At 38.1% G+C, this 19359-nt stretch overlaps 1 protein-coding gene across 1 annotated transcript; it reads right to left on the reverse strand.

Moving 5' to 3' along the window:
• Positions 1-1108: 1108 nt before the first annotated feature.
• Positions 1109-17574, reverse strand: LOC140245629 (monocarboxylate transporter 12-like). Its single transcript, XM_072325191.1, has 5 exons — positions 17394-17574; positions 8907-9047; positions 2762-3499; positions 1954-2265; positions 1109-1363 (listed from the first exon to the last, which is right to left on the reverse strand). The coding sequence occupies exons 1-5, from the start codon at positions 17572-17574 to the stop codon at positions 1227-1229; spliced, it is 1509 nt and encodes a 502-aa protein (XP_072181292.1). The 3' UTR covers positions 1109-1226.
• Between the last annotated feature and the right edge of the window lie 1785 nt (positions 17575-19359).

Consider the following 19359-nt stretch of genomic DNA (forward strand, 5'->3'; position numbering starts at 1 on the left):
GGCGTCGTACGCCTTCTTCAGGAGTCCTATATATACATTATAATATCATATGTATATATATATATATATATATATATATATATATATGGTCAAGATACGTCTGTATCTTAAGGGGAATTCCCTCCAAAGAAGGATTTTTTGATTCCCCTTAAAGTTTTGGCAATGTTTTTCAATGTCTTATCAGTGCTCTAGGACACAGCTGATGGCGTAGTGTGTGTACATAAACCATTGAGGACTGTACCATCAAGACAATTCAGGGGAGATTGTCAGCGATGCAAAGAAAAAAAAAATGGGTGTATATATTGGATGTTCATAGAAAAGGAGTCATGGGGGAATGTAGGTATATCTGCTTTTTGTCAAAAAAAGTTGTATTTTCTCATTAACATGCGAAATTTATTGGTATAAGATGCATTTTATGCTTTTGTTATGTCAATGCTTCATTGAGTCCATATTAACGAATTATTTTTCAAAAAGGGCAATATTTGCATTTTTTCTGAATATTGTTCATTCATTCATTAATTCATTTATTTATTTCATGCATTTTATAAAATTTCCCCAAACTATCATATTTAATTCTGCATTTCCCCTTATGGCTGGAAAATAGCGTTATATATATATATATATATATATATATATAATGTATATATAGGATTCCTGAAGAAGGCGTACGACGCCGAAAATTTGAGTCGCATAAGCTCATGCTTTATTGGCCAAAAATGCATTACCAGTTTATTTCTTCATATATATATATATATATATATATATATATATATATATTACCAAATATATAATATGTTTTTATGTATATATCAGATAGATAGAGGTGGGTGTGTATGTTTGTGCGCGTGTGCTCTACGTGTACGCCACCTCGAATGAGGTGGCATTTTTCTTTCAACCATGCATGTCGATCCTATTCTCTTTCCGATGTGTATTATGTACGGGTCTGCACGCAAATCAAGCCACGCTTATGCTGCAGCCCCACTGTGTTATTCATTGCTGTATTGCTCATACGTTTTGCTGTACATCGTGTAAAGGCAATGAAGAAAAAATTTGTGAACAACTTATGTTTATGTATGCATATTATATACATGTTCATATGTATGTGCATATACAATGATAATATAGAAACCGATAAATCAAATCAAATCAAATCAAATCAAACAAGTGAAATCAAATCAAATAACGTCAAGGGCAACGGTTGTGATCCTGTTTATTATAAGCGGGGGTTAGCCAGATCTCGCCGACTCTGACAGCCTCTTCGAGTAGAGCGCGGCGGAAATAACGGCGAGTGCCCCGATGAACTCCACTCCTCCCAGCATGACGAAGGCTATGTTATAGGAGTGCGTCTGGTCAAAGATCCAACCTACAGAAAAGGTGAAGTTTAAAGGAGACCTCCAAGTGATTTTAAGACTTTTAAATTTAAACATTTAAATATTGGTTGTAATGGGAGGAGGGTTTCGGAATTTATAGTGATTGGAATGAGGAATAAGAATGTTTTCAAAATTCATAACAAATCACAATGGGCAAGGATGATGACGTAGCACCTTCACATAAGAATGCACACGATTGGGTGCTCAAGGAAGCAGATCAAAAGAAGAAAGCATGCATAAAATCTTCAGACGTGATATTGGGATGGAATTACATTAGATTACTGGAATAATTTTCACCATAATGGTGAATTCTGTAATCTGATTAGTCCATCAACCACACAGTACATCCCGTATTACGTGAATGAGGAGGTCCTTGCCCCCGTTGTATTCCATGGTACCGGGTATTTGTGACTATGTGGCGATTCCACTTGTTTCGAGACATTCCATATCGCATAATAATGTCCATCAACACCATTGTGCAAACGTAAAGAAACATATCGTAAAATCGTATACTACCTCGAAAACTTTTTTTTTTTTTTAATTCTCGAAAAGCATTTCATACACGACCGACAAACAAGCCTACCGGTTAAAAGTCCCCCGAGGGGTTCCGAAAATCCGCGCACGCTCATAGCAAACGAGAGCGCGGTGGGGAAGCGCTCGGGCGTGACGGAGAACCGACTGACGATCGTCACCAGCACTGTTTTCGCCCCGTTCGATACGCCGTTCATGATGGCCGTCAAGATCAGTACCCAGAACGCGTTGGCGAATGGGTTGATGGCGAAACCCAAGGCACTCAGGACTAAGGCGAAGGCAAATGCCCCAGGAGGCGAAATCACGTCCCGGTTGTAGTGTAAAAGGAAGCCGATGGAGAGGCGACCAACAATGTTTGAGGCTCCTGAAAACGTACGTTTGCAACAACAAAAAAAAGAATTAATTTTTCTCATACACATATCAAAATCATATAAAAAATAACGCATTGTCAAAGTTCTAGCAAAATATAAAATCCACCCATCAAAAAAGAAAAATCACAACGGTAACATCTCTGGACATCTTTGAGCTCTTCAATAATTTCCAACTAAGGATATCATTTTTGAGATGATAGTCGTTTTTCCTTGGAGTGGATTTCTTAAAGACTTGCGTAATAATTCATCCAGTGGAAGACCAATTGAATGACCATATCGTTATTATTTTCATGTGCTTTCCATTGTGATTGGGCTTGATTTATACCCTCGTTTCTAATGACGAATCAAATGTGAACTTTTTCGTTTCTATGATGGTAATGAAACATTTTCTGGTCTGTCCTTTTAATTCTAATACTCCCTCGGATGCACAATCTGGTTGAATTGAACATGGAGAAGGTCCCTTACATTTTAAATCTTGTGTTAACTTACCCCCTATCGGAGACAGTTTAACGGCGGTATCCTCGGAGTAGCCCTTTGCCACTCCGTTTGGTACAAGGAACACTATCCAACCAGTGTACGTAATACCGTGAAAGAACACTGCCACCATCACCAGCGAGAAGACCGGAAAGTCAACGAACACCTTGAAGTCGAGCTCCCTCCAAAATAAGGAAATTCCCTCTTCAAGCATCCCAAACGTCTTTTCCAGACATGAAGAGACATGTGCGTCAGATTGCTCGTCTGTGCTGGGAAACTGCGCGCCGAAGTTGTGAGTACTTGCTGCCAGCAAGCAGTCTGTCGAGCTCGCATCGACAGGTGGGGTGTCGTCGTCGTATGCCTCCTCGCCATCCTGGTCTATCGTCACGATGGCACCGTTTGACCCAGAAGGCGTCGCCCCTTGCAGCTCTTTGCGAGAGTCAGCACTGCTGGACGGAGTCAATGGGGCCTTCTCATCCTCATCGTTATCGGATACTCGTTCTGCTCGACGCTGCTCGGACAGAGGGCGCAGCATCGCTCCGGTAACCATGGTTTGGAAGTTGAGCCCACCGAGGATGAGCACGGCGCCACGCCACCCGTAGATATCGTTGAGGTACAGTGTGATGGGCGGAATGACCATCATGCCGACCCCGCCTCCCGTGAGCATGGTGCTGGTCGCTATGAAGTAGTGGTTTGGGAAGTACTTAACACAAGTGACGCGAATGGGTAACGTCACCAGCCCGTACCCTAATGCTAGATGTAAACAGGGGAGATGGGAGAAAGCACGTTTGTTTAAACAAACAAACAAAACAACCGAACGAAGAATTCTCAAAGATATCGACTAGAATACAAAGTTAAACAGCAACTAGCAGAGTATCCAATAGAACTGAAAACTTTCATCGGTTGGGGATGACAATAAATTTAAATGTTTAAGCTTCTACCAACCTTTAATTGTAGTGGGCAAGCTTTCGTCCTACTCCTGAGGAATTTCTCAAGCCTTATGCAGTGAGGTGTTGTCTTGGTGCCGTTGCCTGTCTTTGTTGATCACTGGACCGATGGGTGAGAGGGTATAGCCAGAGTCTCTATTGATCCAAAGTGATTCCTTTATTTTTCTTTTCAACCAGTTGCTTTCGAAGTCAATGATAAGAGCCTCATGCCATTCAATGTTATGTCCTGTATTGTAGGCGTGTTAAGCTATCGCCGAGTGTGATGGGTTGTTGAGCCTCGGTGCCCTTTGAGTTCCTTGAGTCTCTCATTCAAGGTTCTGCTAGTTTCTCCGATGTAGCAGTAGTGGCAATCAGCACAAGTGATCTTATATACATTGCCTGACCTTGTTTGTCTCGGAACTTTGTCTTTTGGGTGGGCTAGTCTACTTCTAAGGGTATTAGAGCTCTTAAAAGCAATATCAACGTCCTTGTTGTGGAATGCTCTTTTCAGACGGGAAGATATTGTTTTTACGAAGGGGAGGACCAACCTATTGTTATAGATATCTCCTTCCTTTTCTTTGTGGGTGACCTAGTTCTTGTTTTGTCCTTGGCTTTTTGTCTCATCCAAGCTGGGTATCCACATGACGTAAGGGCCTTGTCAATATGGTGGAATTCACTCTGTAGTGCATCATTGTCAGAGGTTACATTTCGAGCTCTCAAGTACAATTAATGATCTAGCAACTCCCTCCTTTGTGTTGAGTGGATGATCCGAATCAAAGTTCAAATAGGAGTCAGTGTGGGTTGCTTTCCTGTACAAAGTGATGGATACTGAAAGGTCGTGGTTTACAAAGACCTTTGTGTCCAAGAAATTCAGTGACCTTTGAACTTGGGAAAATCTCTTTGGAAATCACTGACTCCATTATAGAGTCCGCCCTCTAGTGGCGGGGAGGAGAAAAATCTCTTTTGCTTTGGCCCACTTTCCCCGAGTCCGAAGAAGTTCGATTCACTGTAGTCAGTGGTCGGATCACAATTCGGCTCATGATTCGGCTGAGGGGGATGACAGCTTTAGCAAACTTCTTTTGTGATGTCATAATAACAAGCACATTATGCACGCACCCTGACATTACTACAGACTGCGCGATGCGCAGAGAAGACAACAAAGGCAACGTTACTTAGCAACACCTACGCACTTTACTCTTGATGACAGCTAAACTTCGGTAATCTTCGTATCAATGCTAATGGTGATCGGCAGTATCATCAACAGCGCCCTCTACACTACCGGGACTATGCACCTTTAACTGATTTTTGAGTTATTTTGCACACGGACAAACTAACAAACAAACAAACCAACAAACCAACTGTAACGAAAACATAACCTCCTTCCTTGGCGGAGGTAATAATGGAATCACTTTGGATCATCAGGATTAATCCAGCTCTCAATAGAGACTCTGGCTATTATACCCTCTCACCCATCTGTGGTCCAGTGATCAACAAAGACAGGCAACGGCAGCAAGACAACACTTCACTGCATATACTAAGGCTTGAGAAAATCCTCAGGAGTAGGACGAAAGCTTGCCCACTATACACTAGGTTGGTAGAAGCTTAAACATTTAAATTTATCCAATGGCATATTATAAGGAAAGGTATAGGGTAAGACATTGCAGATCTGTTTCTTTTTAGTATTTTTGATACTACGTAATGGTCTATAAGCCGACCATGCCAATTCCTAGATTTTGATGAGCAATAAATGGTAACATTATCAATATCAGTTTTGATAAAGATATCGACGTCATGATCAAGTCAACATCAATAATTATATCATTATGAGATCATAGTATCAAAGTAGGGAGAAACTGCGTGTACTGACAAATTAATATTGTGACTCTAGACCCATATGTGAGTGAAACTTTAAGGAAGAAGTTTGTATAAATGGGAACAGAAAACTGAGGAATATGACAATTAGAGCTTGATCAAATTTGGATGAAAACTAAGAAAGCTATATCTTTGTCATGTTGTTTTGAGTCAATCAAAAACAAATTGGCAATACAGTGACATCATTTTGCAAATTTACAGACATTTCCTCTGTGATATTTAAGAATGCTGATGTTCATTTTCCAATCAAGTAAATTTCCAATCGCATATGCACCCTTACTACAATCGCTTTAGATCTATTTCTATACAAACCCTTGTATGAAACACACACACACACACACACACACACACACACACACAAATCAAATATTCCGTCATAGAAAGTAGAAATAGAGGGCATCTTTCATAGAATTGAATTCACAAGGCATATGAAATGAAAGCCCACATGCTTCATCACGTTATTGCTGATTTGTGTTTAATTGATCACAACTTGAGAGAAAAAAAACCCAAATCTTTCTTAGTCAGATATTTTGCTCAACCGTCATCGCCTTATCCATTAAAAATACACACACACACACACACACACACACATATATATATATATATATATATATATATATATATATATATATATATTAAGTTGCTCCGCGTATTGGCAGTACTAGAAATAGCAATAATAATGTCACAACAGAGAAACGCATTAAATGCCAATCTCGATTTTAATGAATAATCCGAATTTTCGAGGATCCTTCCTCTTCATCGCACTAGTCATCCCTGATGAAGAAGAAGGATCCTCGAAAATTCGGATTATTCATTAAAATCAAGATTGGCATTTAATGCATTTCTCTGTTGTGACATTATTATTGCTGAAAACCATTTATATTTCTTTTATACAGATGAACTATTGATATGGTAGAATTTCCCTTTATGTTCAAGTTGATTTCAAGGCAAAAGTTCCTTAAGTAAGACAGATGAAAAGAAATATTCTCAACTTTAATTGTAGAGTTGTCATTAAACAATTTAAACGGGGAGGGGTGTTAGTTGCTAATTGATCTGATACCTTTATGTGCTAACGGCATTAACACCCTATGGTTGCGACAGATATCACTATATCGTGTAACCATGTTTAGATTTGGAATTCTACGACTTTAACATTTTGTGTCCGCTTTTAATGACATTTCTGTTGTTCTTTTTCATGTCTTTGCGATGACTCCAATTCTGCCGTTTTGAGGCCATTTTTGCATTTTCTCCTGCTCCTGAATTTGAGTTTGAATTTTTCCCGCTCTGGTTGTGTTTTCCATCATTCCCCTCTGACTTACAGGACAGCAGGATGGACTTTTGCATTAAGTTGTAAGCCCGCATTAAGCCTTATTCAATGGCAGTATATATATCCCAGATTACCTAACCCCCGCCCCCGTCCAACCACCCTTTCCCCACACATTTCCCTCCCTTTTAAACCATGCTCCCCAGAAAGTTCCCCATCAGTTCCCCACCTTTTCACTTTATCTCCCACTGCCGCGGTGAATATAGATAAGTGTGCACTTGCTTTTTGAAGTCACTCCACTGGTGGATTTTTGTGTGTGCAGGAATTGCCCGGAGTGGTATTGGAAAGTCATTGATCTATGTAATGATATGGAAAATGCCTTTTCTTTTTCTTTCCAACGAGTCCTATATTCTCGTTACAAAAATCATGCATTGAATACATGTTCACGTGTCCACTTTGTCTTATGCATTTTTCTATAGAGAGCGTTAAACGTGGAAATGCGATATGGGTTCTACACATCCCCGTTTCGATAATCATGCAATGAACATGTGTTCATTAACGTCCCTTTTGTGTCACGTCTATCGTTATCCAGAACGTTAACCCTAGAAATGCTATAGGCCTATTACTCATTAACTGCATGTTAGAATCAATTTATGAAGGCATTTTATTAGATTTCTGCCAAGTGATAGCTAACAAATGCCAAATAACAAAATCAATCATCAAATATAGATATCCTGTGAGGACTAGAGCTATTTCTTGTGACTTCTGTTCATCTATTATAATTATCATACATTTTTCCTGCTACCGAAATCGCGTCGCAGAAGCTAGGTCCTTTGGATAATCATGATGCGTTCTTACGCCCTGTGAGTAAGATATGTTTTAAGTGATGCATTTTCATCACTTTTTCTTAATAACGAACTCTTCGTCTGGAGGTCTGACTCACAGCATATTCGTGTTGGAAAAGGCCAAAAGGGAGGTCAAGGGGTGAGAGCGTACAGAAGCACTATACCTCGCGCGGCCGTTTTATGAAGAAGAAGATCACATTCACTCTGAATATAGTATCAGGCAGTGGATCGAAAATTCAGACGAGTCCAACACTCCCTTCAGATAACGGAACGTTATTAGCTTGTTAGCATATATATATATTTTTTTTTTTTGGGGGGGGGGGGACGGATAACGGCATTAATTCGCAGACAGTAGAAGAATTCGAAACTCGACTTACTTGATTGCAACTAGTGAAAAGGTTGCCCGAAATGGACGTAACTAACGTCATTTATCTTTTAAGTAATGTTATTTACCTACAAGCATGACTGCTTTAAACACAACTCGACGGAAGAGTTCCTCAATTTAAATCGACTAACTTTTCGAACAAATTAGAAGCATGTGGGTTTCTCATGATGTACACGTGTTCCTTTAAAGTGCAACCATGCTTATTCTAGATCCAAATTTATAAAAACCCTACAAAATTCTGTTTTGCCGGAACTTGAATGTGTAATATTTCCATACAAAAACAGACAGTGGAAGGTGGGAGTATACAATGTAAGTTGAAAGAAAACGCTAAAAGGACAAGTTCACTTTCATATGACATGTAGATTGAGTAAATGCAGCAATAGTAGAACACATCCGTGAGATTTTGAAGAAAGTCAGACAATCCGTTCAAAAGTTATGAATTATTGAAGTTTCTGCCCGCTCATTGCTGGATGAGAAGACTACTACACGTTGTGATGTCACATAATGTAGAGCGATATAACGAAAATACTTATAAAGAAAAATCAACATATTTTCACTTTTCTCGCATAATACAGGAACACTTGACTTGCCTCTTTCAGAAGACGGGGGAACATACCCCTAACATACGTCAGTGACAAGTCGAGGAAATGTGCACTTTCCTCAAAAGTTCTCTAATATTTTTCTTCTATCGTTCTACGCATGTGACATCACACACTGTCCATTTAGCAGTGACTACAGATATTTTAAAACTTCATAACTTTTGAAAGGATTGTCCGATTTCCCCCAAATCTCCACTAATGTGTTCTGCTAATGCTGCTACATTCACTCAATGCACATGTATATGAAGGTGGACTTGTCCTTCAATTACCTGAGATGACAATCAACGCCGTAAACTGTTCGCCGTTGGTGACGAAAGCACACGCAGTGAATCCGGTGCCTCCCATTAAACCGCCTAGCAGGACGAGCTTGCGAACGCTGACCACCTTGAGCAAGTGATTGGTCACGATCGCTGTACGAAATGAGTGTTTAAGATGACCGCAATGTATATTATTGCATCATCAATCGCTTTATACTTACATTTACACTGGTTAGCATTGGGTTTATCATTACTGTTCAGCGTCAGTCATAACAAAGACACTTACGGACATAAACATGCAGAAGCAGCTTAAAATTCCCCTTTTACAGTTTTGTTTTGTTTGTTTTTTTGCACATAGCCATATCTATTCAGCACAAAAAAAAATTCTCTCTGATGAGCCTTGTTTTTTTTTTCTCATGATAACAGTTGAACATTTTGTATTCATAAATATTTTATCCTTATGTCTTTGTGCGATTCCAAATTCAGCCCACTTTTCTTCCCCGTCTTTCTTTTCCCTCTCTCTCTTATACCTCTATATGAGAATGTTAAAAAAAGACTAACAAAAATACGGACGACATTGAAATGGGAGCTCCAGGGCCCCGTTTCATAAAAAGAGTTGCTTTGATAGCAACTCTTGCTGGAGTGGCATTTTTATCCCACCAATTTTACAATTTATAAAAGATTCGTTGGAGGGATATAAAAACGAGGCCTACATCACGCATTGTCTTAGAGCCACTGGTGAAATTATCGATTCTGCGGTGTCAGAATTGCATTATTTCATTCGAGGTTAGAGCCCCTCAAAAAATAGTGCCAATCCTACCACGTCGGAATCCATGATATCAACTAGAACCTCTCATCATTGCTCAATGCAAGTATGGTGTATAATTACATCGTTTACTATAAGGCTGCCACACTATTGTGGTGACGAGGTGAAGAGATATGTTTTCATGTCATTTCATTTCATTTTCATACTTCTCATTTATGAACATTACAACAGAAACCAGACAAGTTCTTTTACCTTGTGAACAATGTGCAGAAAACAAACAATATACATGGTGATAACACAGTAATTACATGTAATGATAACTGGTCAAAATCGAAATCGAAATGGGGTTGATCAAAGAGAAGTATGACGGGACCTACATGAAAGCTAGCTTGTTTGGCTGTAAGCCCCGAGTAATCAGTGTTTGTGAAAAAGAAACGGAGAACGGATAGAAGATAAGACCAGAATGATGATGTAAGGTTGTCAAATTTTATGTAATAAAAAAGAAGAAGAAAAAGAAGAAGAAGAAGAAAAACAAACAAACTATACAATAATATGAACTTACTGTGACCGAGCCATCATTATTATAAAGCCTACTTTGGTATATATACTATAAACTATTGTTGCATTAAAACTATCACCAGGATATGATCAGTAAGACACAAAAAGTAACATGTACAGCTATTAAGCCATTTGGTGCCTGCCGTCAAGCTCTGCATACACCAAAGTTAGAGAGGGGTAGAGGGAAAGAGGAAGAGAGGGAAACGAAGTAGAATGTGGAATTGCTAATGATGAATTCAGAGAGCCTGATGGCAAGACCCTAAATGGAATCTGCAACGTGTTGACAAAATGTTTGATTGGACAATAACATACCACAGTATTACATAAGACATTACGACTATTCAGTGTCTGCAAAGTATGCACTCAGTAAAGACTCTTTTAATTTACGTTTAAAGGAATATAAAGACGAGCAGCTTGTTATTTCGGGGGAGAGGTCATTACAGTATCTAGGGCCCGTATACATTATCGTTTTTTTAGCAAAAATTGTTCGAGTACGTGGAAGGTGAAATGCGTCACTTTGGCGGGTAGGATAATTATGAATCAAATAGTTTTTCCTGAACATGCGAGTAAAAACATCCGGTAGCTCGTTGGCAGAAAATTTGTACATAAATATGCCGACGTTGTAACTGAACAAAGATCTGATATTTTCAGTATTTTATTTTTCAAAAAGAAATCATTCGTGTGGGACAAATATCCGACATGGTTGATATTTCTGATGGCACGTTTTTGAATACGGAACAGTATATCAAGATGATTTCTAGTTGCATTCCCCCACACAAGAATACCATAATTAAGGTACGGAGTAATCAAAGTAGAATAAAGATTAAGCAGAATTTGACTTGGAAAAACACTCTTAAGTTTATTAAGAACACCCGTATTTTCAGAAAGAATATTACTCAAATAACTAACGTGGGATTTCCAAGATAAATCACTATCAATAAAAAGCCCTAAAAATTTTATACTACTAACTTGATTTAATTCAGTTCCATTAAACTTGATATGAAAAGGAAGGGTTTTAAGACTATTGAGTAAGAGTAAGGATCTCTGTGTGTAAAAAACAGATTGGAGTCGTCAGCAAAACATATAAAGGAAAGAATTGGCGAGGAACTAGGAAGATCGTTAATGTACAAAATGAACAATAGTGTGCCTAGTAAGGAGCCCTGTGGAACACCACATGAAATTACCTTTAACTGAGAATCACGGCCATTTATATTCACAAATTGTTTTCTGTTTGATAAATAATCTCGAAACCAGTCCAAAGCCTTCCCACGTATACCATAATGTCGTAGCTTGTAAATCAAAATATCGTGGTCAATTGTGTCGAAGGCCTTCGAAAAATCAAGAAAAACTCCAATAGTGTGAGAGACATCATCTATAGCATGAGCAACTTTATGGATAAAAGTGAGTAAGGCATGGGTCGTACTGTGGTTTTTCCTAAAACCAAACTGGGAGTTACGAAAAACTTCACACTTTTCGAGAAATTTGTGTGTGCGCGTATATACCAACCTTTCAAGAAGTTTTGAAAATGAAGTTAACAAAGAAATAGGGCGATAATTTGTCACAGATTCTTTTTGTCCTTTTTTTTTTTAAATTGGTACTACTTTAGCTATTTTCATTTTTTTATGGAACTATGCCAGTAGGTAACGATAAATTAAAAATAACTATTACATTAATGATGTTTTTAAGGAGAAAATTTGTGATTCCATCACATCCAGAGCTTTTCTTAGTGTTCAAATTTTGCACGATATCTTTGATTTCTTCTTCAATAACAGGTTCAAAAAAAAAAAGAGACTGCTGATTCTGGTCTTTTAGAAAGTAATAAAAATCAGTATTTGAATGCGGAATACTGCTGGCAAGATTAGGTCCTATGCTTACAAAGTATTCATTGAATACTTCTGCCACATCAGCTTCATCTTCAATGTACTTATCATCATTAATAATATGCCTAGGTGGTTCGATGTTATTTTTAGTGTTCAGCGCTTCATTTATCACCTTCCACGTACTCTTGATGTCATTTTTATGCTTGATAAATTGCTTTGAAAAATACATTCGTTTGGCTAAACGTATGGATGATGTAAGAACGTTGCGATAATGCACATACCGAGACCGAGTTCGACTGTTAGGATCACTTCGGTATATAGTAAAGAGCATTTTTACGGTTAATAGACCTCAGGAGAGATTTCGTAATCCATGTTTTTTTTTTTTTTTTTGGAACCTTTTTACGGTTTGAACGAGTAAATGGCTTAACGGGTATAATGGAATTGAATGCGGATGATAATATTTGTGAAAAGTGTTCAAAAGCTAAGTTTGCATCGCTTTGGTTATTAACAATTGACCAATTAACGGATCCTAGTCTCTCCCTAAGTCTATTAAGATTAGTTTCTGACATTTTTCGAAAATCAGAATTGGGCGAATAAAAAGAGGCATTACTTACCATCGAAAGATTACTTACAGAGAGTATGATAATTTTGAAGAGTACTATTAGTGGATGCCCTTATTCAAATTTGCTTTCCAAGAGAGAGTGAAAGATATAAAGAGCTTTATCGCACAACGAGTTAATTCAAATTTTGTTAAGTTGAGATATTTGAGATTTAAAATGTAAAAAAAAAACAACAGAAGATTAAAGAACAAAGGTAGACGGGATATTTTTTATTATAAGGTCAAGAATATTCCTTCTTGTATTATAATACAACTGAGATGTCACTAGGAAAGGTTTTACTTCACTCAATCTGATGAGGGGCTGACTTTAGAATGTTTAAAACGACACTTATAACATCATAACATTTTGTGATCTACATATTCATACCCATAAAAGCCAATATATAGTAGAGAGAGAGAGATAGATAGATAGATAAAGATATAGATATAAAGTTACTATGAATATAGGCTTATTGATATACGTTATGTTTATATGTATATTTTATATGTAATAATAATAATAATAATAATAATAATAATAAATCATTTATCAAGCGCAGAAACTATGTCTATATATTCTACTGCGCTTCAAGAGCTCTTAAATTCCTATGTTGCACAATGCTGCATGGAAAGTACAAAAAGAAATAGGCCCATGCTAAAACAAAAAAGTTTTCACTTTTGATTTAAAACTGTCTAAAGTCTGACGTTTCCGAATGTTTAATGGTAATCTATTCCACAACCTAGGGGCTGCACAAGAAAATGATCGGTCACCCAAGGTAACTTTTGTTTTGATTTGGGGTATCTGCAATATCAATCTATTTGTACTGCGGAGATTATGGCTATGAGTCTGAGATTTAAAGTTCAATAATTCACTGATACAACTAGGGGCATGACCATTCAGAGCTTTATAAACCAGCATCAATATCTTGAAATTAATTCTTTGGCGAATGGGCAGCCAGTGCAATTCCTTTAAAAGTGGTGTAACATGAGCAAATCTTGGGAGATTACAAATCAATCTTGCACATGCGTTTTGAACCCGACTATCTGTGAATCCGGTAAACCGTACAACAGACTGTTACAATAGTCTAATTTGCTTATAACACATGCGTGGACAATCTATAGTCTTCATGCTTTCCTGATCGAAATATTTACGGATGCGTCTCAAATTATATATCATATAGTATGCTGATTTACATACACTAGTAACCTGAGATTCCATATTCAAATGGGTATCAAAAAACACCCCCAAATTTCTCACATTATTGGATGGTTTTATAACAGTATCAGCGAGTGATATACCATTTGATTCGAATTTAGAGACTTGCCGTGGAGTGCCAATGACTAACAATTCCGTTTTCTTATCATTTAACATCATTTTGTTTTGTAATGTCCAGGTTCTAATGTACTCGATACATGATTCTAACACAGTTATGCAGTAGTCTTCGTTTGGTGTGTTAGGGCAGAATGACAAATATATTTGTGTGTCATCTGCATAACAGTGACAAGTGATAGCAGGAAACTCCTTTTCAATATTTGTGAGGAGTCTACTTGTGTACAATGTAAACAGTAAGGGACCTAAACGTGACCCCTGTGGGACACCAAAAGGTACCGTGAACACATCAGAGACAATAATTATCTTCCATTTCAATTGTCTGTTTTCTACCAGACAAATAAGAGTTAATCCATTCCAGAACTTTACCGTCAATCCAGTTTTCGATAGGCAGGAATGATTGATAGTGTCAAAAGCGCCACTGAGATCAAGTAAGGGCAGTAAGTTGATCTTCTGGTCATCCATTGCCATCAGGAGATCATTTTTAATTCGAACAAGTGCTGTCTCAGTGCTATGAAAATTTCGGTAAGCAGATTGATTGAATGGAAGAAGTGAATTAGATTCAAGGTGTTCAAGGATTTGTTGGGTAGCAGCGCCTTCTACTAACTTTGAAGTGTATTGAAGATTACTAACTCAGATTACTGAATTCTGTTTCAACACCGGACTTCTTCAACAGTGGTTTAACAAGAGCAACCTTCCACAGAGCAGGGAATTGCCCTGTTGACAGAGAAACATTGATCATTGATGTTATGACAGGCAATAATACATCTAGATATTTCATCAATAGATTTGTGGGTAATGGGTCCAATGGACAAGACTTCTTACTAAGTTTCATGATCAATTTCTCAACATCATTCTCAGACAATTCTTTAAAAGTTTTGAGATCTACAATCTTTTGATCAAATGGGGCTTCATCAATGACAAATTTATTCACATTAATGAGTTTTGATTCTATATCATTATGAATTTTCTTAACTTTATCCAAGAAATAGTTGCCTAAGTCATTGACAAAAGCTGTTCTATCCGTATTACATGGAATCACTGGTTGCTTGTTTGACATATTCAAAAGACCCTTCACAATATTAAACAGTGCTTTGATGTTTTCTCTGTGTTCAGACACGAGGTCTTTGTTGTGAGTTTTGCGTGCCTCAAACAATAAGAAACTGTAAGAGTTTCGAAGTGACACATAATCTTTCCAGTCTTTCTCAGATCTTGACTTCAACCAACGTTTCTCAGTTTTTCCTCTTTCTGCGTTTCTTTTCTAATATAGCATCAGTTAGCCAGGGTGTCTTAGGTCTCGGTGCAGTCTTTTCTACCATCGGTGCATGCTTATCTAACAACTCTTTAAGTGTCGAGTCATACAGAATAGCTAATTTAGAGATATCACAGGATTTTTCTTTACAGAGACAACTTTCAGCAATATCATGTTTAAACAGGTCAGTGTTGATGACAGATAACCTACGAAATTATATTTTCTTGACTGGAAAGTGAGCTTTACTTGAATTAAGGTAACACATTACAGAGAAATGATCAGAGATTAAAGGGAAGGTAAACCCAAAGAGCAATGTGGATTGAGTGAAAGCAGCAACATTAGTAGAACACATCAGTGAAAGTTTGAGAAAAATCGGACAATCGATGCAAAAGTTATGAATTTTTAAAGTTTTGGTGTTGGAACTACTGGATGAGGAGACTACTAGAGGATATGACGTATGAGTGGACAACAATACAAAGAAAACATAAAGGATATTCAACAAAAATTCACTTTTCTAGAATTATGAAAGAGCAGTGGACCAACCGCTTTCAGAAAGCAAGGGGAATAATTGCTACCCTTAACATATGTCAATATCAAGTTGATGGAATTTGTAATTTTCATGAAAAATGGATTTTTGTAGTATTTTCTTTATATTTTCTTGATATTGTAGTCCACTCATACGTCATAACCTCTAGTAGTCTCCTCATCCAGCGGTTCCAACACCAAAACTTTAAAAATTCATAACTTTTGCATCGATTGTCCAATTTTCTTCAAACTTTCACTGATGTGTTCTACTAATGTTGCTGCTTTCACTCAATCCACATTGTTCTTGGGGTTTATCTTCCCTTTAAGGACGAATAAGCCCAAGGTTTACCTATTACAATGGTATCGTCAGACTGCCGTCTGATTAACAAATCAAGGGTATGACCGTGTGTATGGGTACAGAAATCAACTAGCTGGGTACAACAAAGACATTCAAGGAGGTCTAAGAAAGATTGTGAATCTCCACTGTTTGTATCAACATGTATATTGAAATCTCCTGTAACTAGAACAGGAACATTAGACAGCAGATGACTTTGAATATAACTGTTAAATTCTGATACAAAACTGGAGACGGATACCGGATGTGATTCTGAGTAAGGAGGCCTGTAGATGTTAATAAGAGACAAATTATATGATCTACATGTAATGTGATATTCTGCATACCATATGCACATTACATAATACATACAATTAGTGTGTACAAAGTATGGCCTCTTACCTTATGCACTAGTTACAGAACTCCATAAAGCTGCAAAAGTTGAACTTCAAAATACACACTGAAATCCAACCAATATGACTTTAAATTTGACCTGGAGTATCCAGACAACATTATATGAATAACCAACAACAGTATAAATCTGTAAAGCAGTGCAAAACAGGCAAATGAGAGCTCTTTTTGGAGAGTCAGCAAAAGCATGTGTACATGCTAAAGTGCTGCTACCCAACGAGGTTGGGTATGTGTATATTATAAGTTACTGTGATAGGCTTGATACAAATAAAGATTGTCGGGAGAGACAGAAAAAACTAGTGCACCTATATAGTAATGTGTACTGCAGTAACTCTGCGTCACTATGTTGGGCGACTAAAGACAACACTTTAATCCGGAATAATGCATTATGTGTTAAAAAGGGTGTGGCCTTAACGGTAGGCTCATGTCGTGTTCTCCTTTCCAAAGGGAGGGGAAGAGATAAACAAACAAACAAACAAACAAACAAACAAACAAAAGTTAACAGATATTATGGCGAAAACTTAAAGGGGAAGGCTAGTAACTGATCAGTGGGAATCAGTGGAAATGCTGGAAGATGATTGTTCCAATCCTTATGGGATTCATTCAAGAGTTCATTGTATATCTATTATTGTGTGAAAATGATTTGCTTCAGAATGGTCTCATATTCAAGTAATGTACAGTTTAATGCTTCCAGGTTAGCGTCCCTGGTCAGTGACGGAGCATTAATCTGCACATTACTTGAATATGAGACCGTTCTGAAGCAAATCATTTTCACACAACAATAGATATACAATGAACTCTTGAATGAATCCCATAAGGATTGGAACAATCATTTCCCAGCATTTCCACTGATTCCCACTGATCAATTACTGGCCTTCCCCTTTAAACCAGATATTCTTATTTACCGAAACCGACGGATAGACCGTGCGACAGACCGACAGCCAATCCGATCACCGCCTCGTTGGAGTCGAGGCCGGTGACGAGGTCGGGCAGGAGGACGCCAAACGCCTTAAGCGTGCCGATGTTCATGAGATTGACGAAGAAGGCGCTAATGACAACGAGGACGCCCCATTTTTGCTGCTCCATGTTTCCTTACGCAACACACAAATACTTGCAATCACTAATTCCTCTGAAAATCTTGCAAACTTCTTTTTCCGAGGAGTTTTTGAATTTTCTCCGCGCCACTCACGAAAATACGCAGGCCGTGACAGATCATAGCAAGAGCATGCATTTGAGTGAAATGATGAAAGAGAAAGAAAGAAAGAAAGAAAAAATCTCTGATTCAAAGAGGTTCTATAATGTAGAACCTCTTTGGCTGCATTCAAGATCAGAGCTTAGGCGCCTCCCACGGTAGTCCAGATTCTGGACGTTTTTTTATCATTACGCATCCACGCGCCGCTCCACAGCGTATCGCGCTATCACCTGTAACCGCTCGGTGCCAACCATAGAGCTCTTATTCTACGTAAATACAGCTCTATGGTGCCAACAATCTTGGAGGTCGAGATGCGTGCGTGCGCGGCAAATTAATACACGAGCGTACGTTGGGGCATACGCGTGCTGTAGCGGTGTGTGCGCGCGGTAAATGATGACACAAAACAGTCCAGGCAGTGGACTACTCCCACGGCCGACCGAGGTGCTGAATACGAGAGTTCTGGATTTTTTTCTCCCAGTTAGTTCTTGTGTGCGGTGTGTGTGTGTGTGTGTGTGTGTGTGTGTGTGTGTGTGTGTGTGTGTGTGTGTGTGTGTGTGTGTGTGTGTATGTGTGTGTGTGTGTGTGTGTGTGTGCGTTAGTGAATAAAGCTCTTAGCGCAGTATCTTGAGGTACGCTTCTATGTCAGACAGAACAGATACGGAAATGTTCAAATTTATGAATTCTTGTGTCGAATGGGTTTTATTGCATATTTGCCAAAAGCCCTTCATATTATATATGTTCACTGACAGTGACTGAAGTAAAGTTTTATGATGAATGTCAACTAGTTGCAATAAAAACAACTCGAAGCCAGATTTGAAATGTGAATGAATAGGCAGGACCTGCTGCATGCTATGAGGATAAGAACCACGCAGCACTTGCATGGCTGTCGATAGTCTAGTAGATACGCGACGCCTGGTTGGTTGGTCCAAATCTAACCCGAGTAGAGTTAGGTCCATGTTTCTTTGATCATGGCTACAATACAAAACGCTGAACAATCGATGTCACGTCGATGAAGGGCAATTTGTCAGCCAGTTGGAATATGAACTATTCGACACAAAAATTTATCAATTCGAACAAATACACAGTAGGCTACCCCCTATACTTGCTGTAAGGATAGAACCGGCACTGGCTGTCGGGCAGAACCGCGGTACAGTCTAGTGGATACGAAGCCTGTCTGGTAATTTGGTTCCCGACCTGTTTTTGTCTCTCTCTCCTTCTTTGTCAGTATTTTAATCATGATGTAGGATTCTATTTATTTATTTATTTATTTTTTTTTTTATTTATTTATTTTTTTTTTTTGGGGGGGGGGGGGCTCTCTTTAAACCTGAGAGGCTGATACATTTTTTTTTTTTTTTTACAGATTATCCTTAATACACGCAATGATACAAATTGCAACATATCAATATTCAGATATTTTCTCTAGCAAATTTACAGAAATTTTCACTGAAATCATTTTCTGTTTTTCTTCCACAGAATTCATTTTTTTTTTCATGAAAATTACACATTCCCTATCCCTTCACTTGATACTGACATATGTTAAGGGTAGCAATAATTCCACCTGATTTCTGAAAGTGGTTACTAATTATGCTAGAACAGCGGACTTTTGTGAAATTCCCTTTATGTTTTCTTCATATTGTTGTCCACACATGACACCTTAACCTCTAGTAGTCTCCTCATCA

This window comes from Diadema setosum, chromosome 22 (assembly GCF_964275005.1).
Source record: "Diadema setosum chromosome 22, eeDiaSeto1, whole genome shotgun sequence".
NCBI lineage: Eukaryota > Metazoa > Echinodermata > Echinoidea > Diadematoida > Diadematidae > Diadema > Diadema setosum.